This window comes from Phaseolus vulgaris, chromosome 6, assembly GCF_051622355.1.
Source record: "Phaseolus vulgaris cultivar YP4 chromosome 6, ASM5162235v1, whole genome shotgun sequence".
Classification (NCBI taxonomy): Eukaryota; Viridiplantae; Streptophyta; class Magnoliopsida; order Fabales; family Fabaceae; genus Phaseolus; species Phaseolus vulgaris.
Window position 1 is genome coordinate 31,151,429 of NC_143503.1, and position 10,710 is coordinate 31,162,138.

The 10,710-nt window shown below is 24.7% G+C and overlaps 2 protein-coding genes and 1 long non-coding RNA gene across 3 annotated transcripts; all 3 read right to left on the minus strand.

Moving 5' to 3' along the window:
• Nucleotides 1-311: 311 nt before the first annotated feature.
• On the minus strand, nucleotides 312-1,342 carry LOC137833142 (uncharacterized). The gene is made up of 2 exons (XR_011084685.2): nucleotides 1,305-1,342; nucleotides 312-480 (listed from the first exon to the last, which is right to left on the minus strand). It is a non-coding gene; the product is annotated as an uncharacterized LOC137833142 (long non-coding RNA).
• A 1,745-nt stretch (nucleotides 1,343-3,087) lies between these two features.
• On the minus strand, nucleotides 3,088-3,399 carry LOC137833543 (uncharacterized). Its single transcript, XM_068641886.1, has one exon. It carries the CDS (start codon nucleotides 3,397-3,399, stop codon nucleotides 3,088-3,090), a length of 312 nt encoding a protein of 103 aa, XP_068497987.1.
• Nucleotides 3,400-6,979: 3,580 nt separating this feature from the next.
• LOC137833544 (14 kDa proline-rich protein DC2.15) lies at nucleotides 6,980-7,521 on the minus strand. The gene has a single exon (XM_068641887.2). It carries the CDS (start codon nucleotides 7,466-7,468, stop codon nucleotides 7,136-7,138), a length of 333 nt encoding a protein of 110 aa, XP_068497988.1. The 5' UTR covers nucleotides 7,469-7,521; the 3' UTR covers nucleotides 6,980-7,135.
• Between the last annotated feature and the right edge of the window lie 3,189 nt (nucleotides 7,522-10,710).

Genomic DNA, 10,710 nt, shown 5'->3' on the forward strand with positions numbered 1-10,710 from the left:
TTCTAATTAAGTTAATCGATCACAAAAAAATACTTTTGTAAAAGAAAATATTAAAAGGAATATATTAAATATTTGTTACTATAAATTTAATTTTTTTTTCTTACATACAAAACTAATTTTCACATTTTTTAATTTTTTTGTTTTAAAAAGTTATGTTCCTTTGTAAATGTATATTTTTATTATATGTATTTTTATCATTTTGAAAAATATATATGTGTACATAACTTTTAGATGTAAAGACATGCCTCTCCGTCCATTGTTTTAGCCTGATTCTGCCGTCACACGTGAGAACTAATTGTAACACCCCGGAAAATACATATAACTATTACAATAAAAGTTCTACCAGTTTCTATACAAACTTGGAGTTTTTCAAAAACATTCCTAATACATGATTAGGATTTATAGAAATACAATTTACATATCCACAACTCAAAATAAGACTCTGAACCCTCTAAGGCTCTCCTGCACCTGTATGGTCATCTGCTCGTGTACATAGTACAGTCATTGCAGTTCAAACACAACAAGAAAAGCAAGGGTAAGCTAGTGAAAATAGAATTTTATAATATACACAATTAAATCAAAAGAGAAAACCAAGTTACATGATCAATTTCTCAAATTATTCAATCTTCTTCAAATCTCAACAATAAAACAATCACATAGATCTCACATGGATCTACACATTCAAGATATTCAACAAACAACGTCTTTCGGAAGACCCGTATTAAGTAAGTCCTACCAGAGACTAACACCTGATCCAAAGATTACCAGCGAATCCAACAGAAAGGATCAGGGTAAGTTCAATACAACCCAAGCCGTGCATCTCATATGTCACGGTGTGCATGAACTCCCCCATCAGTTTCTCACCACCTGATATCTTAGTCTATGTGACTTAGATCATCAGTGAAGCTCGGAGATCTCTGTTACCACATAGGCATCAATACTTAATACACAGCAAACATCAGTCCATACATTATCCCGACATCAATACTTAATACACAACAAACATCAGTCCATACATTATCCCAAATGTATGAATTCAATTTCATACCATTTCGTCATACAATATCATTCAAAAAGTTATCCACAATATTCAAAAGTTTATTTGACATAAAAAAATACACTTTAATACTAAATCATCAAAACCCAATATTTCCACAAATTTAAATAATATATAAACAAACAACCCAATATAAATAAACACACAACATCCCTGCAAGAGAAATTGAATATTGGGACCACGTCCCTTCCGCATTCAGATCTTCTATCCTAGGGTGCTATTAAAAATTAAATTTAGCTTCCCTTACCTCAATTGCTTGCTTTCCAAGCAACTTTTAGAATTTTATTCTCCACCGTTTGGATAAGCTTCAAGATTTACGGGCCTAATGCAAATTATCCAAACAGAACAAAATTTCAGTATATAATATAATAAGTTGAGAGGATTAAACTTCTCAACTGACCCCACCAAGATTGATGACTAAATCCTAAAGAAAAACAGAGAACAAAGGATATTTAGAGTAAAAATGAACTTACTCTGTTTGAAAATCTGATCGGGTAGAAATGTTCCTTAACTCCTCTGCTACAGCATGGTATGATCAGATTCTAAAATAGATGAAGTTTGGGAGAGAAATTAAGAGAGAGGGAGAGAAGAGAATTGGAGAGAGAGAGAGAAAAAGAAGAAAATGAAAGGCACTGGTGGTGGGGGGCAAAGCTTCTGTTGGTGTTTTTTTTAAAAAACACGCTGTTACACTAATAATTTTAGTTTAACAAAAATATTTAAAAAAAAGAAGATAAAATGTTAGTTTTTATAATTTAGTATATATAAAAATTAAAATTTTAACTATTAGTTTTCATTTATGAAAACATTCCATCTTTTCCCATTATTATTTTTAAATATCTTTTGACTTCTCTGTAAGATTCTGAAAATTTGTCATATTTTTTCAATTAGGTAAGGAATAATCATTTTTTAACTATTAAAAATTCTAATAGAATAATTTCATTCATTTATAGTGTTCCGAGTTATGTTTCTTGTTTCTCAATATTTTTTGTGAGATGAGGATCAACTTTTAAATTTTTATATTTCGATAATGGATTTTTCTAGGTGATTGAAGTTTTTGAGTAGTTCTTTTTAATCTTTTTCTGGAGTATGCGAGGTTACATGTTAGGGTGCGTGGGTGGTGAGCCAAAGCTACTAAAAGATATATGCGTTAACGATAGTATTGGTAGTTAAAATTTTAATTTAAAAATTATTTATTAATAATAAAAATTAATTTAAATTTTTTTTTTTTTTTTAATTTTTAAAATAATTTTTAATTTAGTTAATATAGTAATTAATTATATTTTATCTCTAAAATTGATTTCTGTTTAATAATTTTTTATAGTGATTTATTTATATTTAAAATTTATTTTAATTCAATAAAAGTTTTGTATGAATTATCTCAATTATATAATAAAATTTCCAGTGTGGTGGCTATTTTAAAATGTCCTAACATAGGAAAAAATTACGAAAATGAAATTTTATAAGTTAAAGCTGTATACACATTAACTAAATTTATTAATGTTATTTTTTTTATTAAAATTGTTAATAGGATTGACAATTCTAATTTAAATAAAATGTAGAGTAATTATACTATTGATAATTTTAGTGTATTTTATTTAGTATATTTTATCTAAATTGAAATTGTTGGTTTATAATTTTTAGTTGATTTTTTTTTTCTTTTTTAAAAATAAAAATATATATAATAATAATTTAAAAATTATTTAAATCAGATAAAACGAATAAGAATGTGGGGTGAAATTTATATTTCAGAGATAAATAATATAAAAAAAGTTAAAACTAAATTTTGGTTGATTAAAGTTTCCGTAACATGCCGATGAACCTGAAAAAATGATAGAGAGGAAGGAGAGAAGAGGCTATGAACGAGATGAAGAAGAGTGTAGTTGCATTGGAACAATTTATCTATTTATTAATTAGCATTATGTATGGACGTAACTTTATTGGAAAGAAATTATTGAGTCCTGATCGCAGAGACGCGAACAGTAACGTCCTTTACATAAAACTGGGATAAAGAAAATACATTAGTTGTGTTGTTATGCGCAATGGTAATGGGGGGGTTTGCGTCCACAGTTGTTAAATTGTATGTCGATGAGGTCGTCCCGGGGGAGAAATGTTTTACCATGCTTGAGCTTGTATACGGCGCAAAGACAGGCAGCTGCATCAGGGTCTGAAAGATGAGCCATGGTAGGGCAGCAACTACCGTCTGCTAAATGAGGGGGCACCAAAAGTTTGTAGCAAATACGCATATCAGGGCAATTTTTGTCCTCAGCCTGTGACCTAACCATGCAAAAGAAAAGGAGGTTGATGGAGAGCAGAACAAGGCCAACACTCTTGCTGGAACCCATTTTCCAAACAGATTCACAGAAATATACTGATTAGTTTTCTCTCTTCTGCAAGACACCTGAAATTTGCCAATTTATATGCAAAGGATATTTGTTTTTCTCAACATTTTACCATCCTTATCCTTAGTTACAAGTAAATCATTAAATTATAATTAATTTTAAAGATTAAAATAATTAATTATTATTAACTAAATTAAAAATCTGAAATTAATTAATATAATTGTTATTTTTTATTTATCCATACATTTCAAGTTACCAAGCATGATTGCAAAATTTATTGACTTTTGACAACACTAGACCGAATATATATAACGGTTGTCTAAACATAAAAATATAGTTGTTTAATAAGTGTGCTTAATCGCTCAATTCCCTATCTAGCACCATTTACATCTTTATTTCCTTATTTAGCACCTTTTTGTTTTTATTTTCCTATCTACACCCTTTTGTTTTTATTTTCCTATCTAGCACTCTTTTATTTTTTATTTCCCTATCTAGCACCATTTTAAAAATAAATAAATAAATAATAAATTATTATTTTTTAATAATTTTAATTTTGAATGCATTAAAAAATAAATATTTTTAATGTTTAAAATAATTAGAAATATAATTAATGAATAAATAAATGAGTTTTTACAAAATAAAAACAAAAAAGTAATAAATTAAAAATGTTTAGTTTAAAATTATTTTTTTTTAAAATGAAGAAAATAAAAAATTAAACTCTACAACAACATAAAAGTTGAATCTATAAACATACATTAGTATTTATTTTTATTATTATTGATGATGTAATCATGTTAATTTCAAGTAAAAAATACAGGACATATTTATAAAAAAAAAACAAAGTCAATTAGTATTAATTAATAGTGGACACATAAATAATATTGAAGTGTTTACCTAAATGCAAAATTCTAAAAAAAACTAATACACATGTTACACTTAATGCTTAAAAATGAGAAGAAAAAAATGCAAAAATAAATAAGTCTAGAAAATAAAAAACAACAATAAAATAAAAACAAAAACCATAAATAAATAAATAAAGATTGCAGAATTAAAAATAATAACTAAAAACATAAAAGGTATAAAATAAAGGAAAAACAAAATAAGATAAAGATAAAATATATAAAAAAAATCAAATAAATCAAAACAAGATAAATATAAGAGATATAAGACGATACTAAATAAGTATGTGTTGATCATAAAAAGGAAAATAAATGAGAGATGATCATTCATTTAATATGTTTCTAGTTATTATTATTTTTTCTGCCATTCTTTATTTATTTCTATTATGTTTTTATTCATTAATTATATTTCTAACTATTTTAAATACTAAAAATATTTTTTTTAATGCATTCAAAATTAAAATTATAAAAAAAATTACTGGATTGTGCAATTCTCGTCATTAATTATGTTTCATTTTGCACAAACTATTTAATGTACCGCTGAAGAAAATATCAAATGAATGATCATCTTTTATTTATTTTCCTTTTTATGATCAACATATACTTATTTAATATCGCTTTATATCTCTTATCTTTATCTTGTTTGAATTTTTTTTATATCTTTTATCTTTATCTTATTTTGTTTTGTCTTTATTTTATATCTTTTATGTTTTTAGTTGTTATTTTTTTTTCTGTCATTCTTTATTTATATCTATTTTTTGTTTTTATTTTATTGTTGTTGTTTTTATTTTCTATACTTATTTTTTTGGTCTCATTTTTAAGCATTAAGTGTAACATGTGTATTAGTTTTTTTTAGAATTTTGCATTTAGGTAAACACTTTAATATTATTTATGTGTCCACTGTTAATTAATACTAATTGACTTTGTTTTTTTTTTAAAATATGTCCGGTATTTTTTACTTGAAATTAACATGATTACATCATCAATAATAATAAAAATAAATACTAATGTATGTTTATAAATTCAACTTTTATGTTGTTGTAGAGTTTAATTTTTTATTTTCTTCATTTTTAAAAATAATAATTTTAAACTAAACATTTTTAATTTATTACTTTTTTGTTTTTATTTTGTAAAAACTCATTTATTTATTCATTAATTATATTTCTAATTATTTTAAACATTAAAAATATTTATTTTTAATGCATTCAAAATTAAAATTATTAAAAAATAGTAATTTATTATTTATTTATTTATTTTTAAAATGGTGCTAGATAGGGAAATAAAAAATAAAAGAGTGCTAGATAGGGAAATAAAAACAAAAGGGTGCTATATAGGGAAATAAAAACAAAAGGGTGCTAGATAGGGAAATAAAGATGTAAATGGTGCTAGATAGGGAATTGAGCCGTGCTTAAACACTCTCAAAAATAATATTTATAAAATTATTCATTATTTACATCATATATTTTAAATATTAATTTTAAAATACATAAATGAAATAATAAAAAAAATATGGTTTAAAAGTGATCCTATATATATGATTTAAAAATATATAAGACAATATTTTTACAAAATTTAACTTGTGAATCACTATAACTTACGCATTCTAAACATGAATATTATTTAAAATAAAAAATATTATTAATTATTAAATATTTGTTATTTAAACTACTATACAAATATTTAAATTATATGATTGCATCTTATTTAATTAAATTAGACAAAACTTGATTAAATTTTATATTATTATTTATATTATATATTTCACATAATACTACAAGAAAATCATGAAATAGAAACCAATTTCTAAAAACCAAAATAATTAGTTGCAATAGTAACTAAATTAGAGACCATTTTAGAAATTAAAAAGAAATTTGGTTTCTAAATTAGTTTCTATTATTTTTTATTATTGTTAAATAGTTTCTAAATTGATATCTAATTAGAAACCAAGGTTTTAGAGACTAAATTTAGGAACTAAATAATTGATATCTAAAATCTTAGTTGCTAATTAGATATCAATTTAGAAACTATTTAACAATAATAGAAAATAATATAAACTAATTTAGAAACCAATTTTTTTTGTTAGTTTCTAAAATGATCTCTATTTTAGTTCTTATTGTAACTAATTATTTTGATCTCTAAAAGTTGGTTTCTATTTCATGATTTTCTTGTAGTGTAATGTTAATAATATATTTAGAAAACATTACATTTAATTCATATTAGTCCTATTTTAAATTTATAAATAAACACACCTAATAAATATGTATTAAATTTGTGTCAAAATACTAGGAAAATAGAAGAGTTTTTTTCATCTCAAAGTAATTTATATATCAGTAAAATTATATTTCACACTAGATAATATAACAATAAGTTATACTTAAATCACTTTTATTTAATAATAGAATAATTTTCAACTAAATTTCAATAACTTAATAATTTAGAAACATTTATTATATTATCAAAGATTATACCCGGACTATCAGAAATATATTAAAAATTTATTTTTTTCAGTATTTTATAAATGTTGAAAACTCAGACTAGGAAATGCGTCTACACCTTCAATGTTGGATTCTTTTAGTAGACATATTAGAGAGAGTCCATACATAACTCAAGATATTTGAACCCAATAAATTATGATTCAATGCATATAAAAGATCTAAAACATCTTCAGCAAAAGAATCACAATCTTAATTAATAAATTGTAAAGTCTATTTTCTTATATATCACTCTCGTTCATGTTATTCTCAATTCCGCATTTAAATTGTTTATTCAATTATTGGGAAATTGGAAAAGAACAATAACAACATTGTATTTCCACAATTGATCTATGTGTGTGTATGTTCTTATTTGCAATGGTAAGTGGTGGGTGTGCGTTCACAGGTGTTTAATAGAATGTTGACGAGAATGTCTAGGTTGAGGCTTATTCCACCGAGGTTGAGCTTCAGAACGTCGCAGAGGCACACGGCGGCGTCAAGGTCAACAAGACCACTGATGAGGGGGCAGCAGTTATGGTGAGGTAGAAAAGGGTGCAGAAAGATGTCGGCGCAAACTTGCAAGTTCGGGCACTTAGGTGGTGCTGGAGTGGCAGGGGTTAGGGTGTTGCAGCTGACCAGGGAAAAGAAGAGGAGGTTGAGAGACAGCATAAGGGCAATGGATGAAACACTCTTGGAACCCATTTTCTAAACACAATTTCTCTTCAAACCTTAATTGCTCACAAATTGCTCTTCTTTGTGTTGGCTAGGACTCAACTCTGTCAGACAATTTATAGCTGCTGTCCACAACACAACAAAGGACTATTTCATTCTCATATAGTAAAAAAAGTTTTAAGAAAATAAATTACAAGATAAACGTAATAAATTAAAGAAAAAGAATTATTTGACACCCATTATTCTATTTCACATCTCATTAAATAAATATTAATATTTTAATTATTTTAAATTTTATTAAAAATATTTTTTTATTATTAAAAATATTAATATTTTGTTGTGGGTGTAAAATAGATTAAGTCACATAATATCATTATCCTAAATTAAAATTTCTTACTTAAACAAAAGTGTGGTTTTTTTTCTAACTACAAAACGATGCAAGCAAAGGAACTATGTTTTCTTCAGTCGGTGGCACCATTTATTAGTGTTAATTAATATGTTTAATTTCCCGATGAGGTCAAATATTGTATTTAAACTTATTGAATGTTTCAATTTATTTTATTATATTCTTTTTTATAAAAGAAATTTATTCGTGTTTATTGATACATTTCAGTTAATTAAAATAAAATGAATGTGTTTGTAGTTATAAATATATGTATTACTACCTCCATTTTACACGAATTAATAATAATAATAACAATAATAATAAATACATTATTTTTGCATTTTTTCTTTTAAATAACCTTTTAAATAAAATTTGTTAATTTAACGACAAATTTAAAAGAAAAACTTAATATTTTTTAATGGTAATAACACGACATTTGGAATAAAGGATTTATTACTTTTTAAACTATTTTTTTTATTTGCATATATGTTCTATGTGTATGTTGGATGAAAAGCAAAAAAAATCTATTCAGCATTTATTTTTTGAATATCCTAATACTTTGCATGTTTGGAGTTGGGTTCAACAAATTTTTCTTAATTCTCAGTTCTCTAATGTGGATGATTTTCTTTCTTTTATTAAGAGTGACGGTGTAGTCCTTTGATTAATTTGATTAAACTTGCTCTGATAATTTTTTTCTATTTAGATGATATGGCGTATGAGGAACTATGCTAGATTTCAAGTTAAAATTGATGTTTCTATAGTTATTTCGGTCATTAAGGATCTCATTTGTCTGGTGAGAAACTCGTCTAAAAGTTCTATGCGCAATGATATGTTTGATTTCAATGTGCTTAAGTTTTTTTATATTCACACTCGTAGTGGTAAAGTCCTACATTGTCTTCCTGTTATATGAGAGTTTCCTTCACCTGGTTGTGTTAAAATTAACATTGATGGTGTTGTTAGGGGTTCTCTTAGTCTTATTAATTACTTGTGAAGGTATTTTCCGTGGGAATATGTAGGAGTTTATTGGTGGTTTATATGCTTTCTTTGATGTTCAGATTGTTTTGGTTGCTGAGTTTTATGGATTTATGCATACTATTGAAGAAACTCAAAAGATGGGTTTTACTTTAAATGTGATTCTGCCTTGGTTTGTGTTGCATTTACTGCTATAACTAATGTTCTTTGAATGCTTCGTAATAAGTCGAACACTTGTCTTGATTAATGTGGAAAAATCAGGTTTAGGGTTTCTCACATTTTTCATGAAGGAAATGTTTGTGTTAATAAGCTTTTTAACTTAGGATTTATTCATAGAGAACGATTTCATTGATATAATAGAATTTCATCTACTATTTGTTTTTTTATATTTCTTTATGAATAGGTATAGGCTACGTATGTATTAATTTTGTTAATATATAGGTTTTGGTCTAGTCTCCCATATTTACTTATTTCCTTTTTTTTTAATAATATTTTTTGCATGTGGTGACAAATGATTGTTGTTATTTGAAGTATCAGTCTAATTGAGATGTCAAATTTCATACTGATACCTAACATTATATTTTTTATCAAAAACTAAAATAATATATATATCCTGATTCTCTCAATATTTTTTGTTATCCCTAATCTCACCATTTATAAGAAATGTATACTCAGTTTTGCGTAAATGATAAATAAATTTCAAAATCTTAATCTTTATATTTTTATTTTTACTTAATTATATATTAAAAAAAATTATTTAGCATTTGATTATCTTTACTTGAAAATGGATGTAATTTTAAATTTTTATAACTAAAACCATTTATTAATTGAGAGTAATAAATTGTACATGAGAATTAGTCGTAAATGTAGTAGTTGTAAAAGAAAGTCTTAAATGCATGAGCTGTAAAACAAAATTCTTAAATGTAGCTTTAAATACTAATGTAGTAGTATTTATGAAGATATATAAATTGAATTCATTGTTTAATGTTGTATATTAATTATTACATATATAAACTATCCGTTTCTTTTTAATGTGTCTTCATTCTATAAATAATGTTACTTTTTATTTGTATCTTTAAAATTTTAAGAATATTTTTTTTTTCTATTACACCTTTGTGTTTGTGTTTTCTTATGTAAAATAGTAATTTACACATATTTACTGTATTAGATAGAAGAAAAATGATAAAAAAAATAAAAATTATAACTATTTTATCCAAATAAAAAAATGTATTACATTTATTCGTAAGATCCCAAAATAAATAATTTCACGTACAACAATTCAGTAATTACATATTATTATTACAATATTATATTTAGTGTATTGTTATATTATATACCTAAATATATTTAAAACATGAAAACTAACAAAGATTTAATATATGTACATTATGTAAAATTTAGAGTCATTGTCTATATATAATTAATTCTCGTAAAATCATAAAATACAATACAAAATAAGAGTAACTAACTATTCAATTAAAATAATAATACCAATATATGAATAATCACACGTAAGTTTATTAAAATATATGGAAACTAATTGCATTCAAAACATTAATATTGAATTTGGATTCAAACACTACCAATGCTACAACGTATATAGTTTATCTTTACAAATTTCATAATATCTTTAGACAGGTTCTTTACACCATTTTTATTTTAAAGAACAAACTGTTATCTAAATAAATAAATAATTATTTTATAAGTGTATACCAAATACACTAAAAAAAAATCGTGTAAATTATGGCGGTTTTAGTATGACGGTTATTAAAAATCGCCATAATTATCTGTATAATATGGCGGGTTAATAACTGTCACAATTTTCTTTTGGAAATGACATTTACAATTGTCATTTTATAAAATACACGCACTTTTCCGTTTCCTCCGCCATTTTGCATTCCCTCCATTACTCTTC

What these genes read in the sequence shown, in the direction of transcription:
- LOC137833543 (XM_068641886.1), bottom strand. Translation starts at nt 3,399, where the DNA reads ATGGGTTCCAGCAAGAGTGTTGGCCTTGTTCTGCTCTCCATCAACCTC.
- LOC137833544 (XM_068641887.2), bottom strand. Translation starts at nt 7,468, where the DNA reads ATGGGTTCCAAGAGTGTTTCATCCATTGCCCTTATGCTGTCTCTCAAC.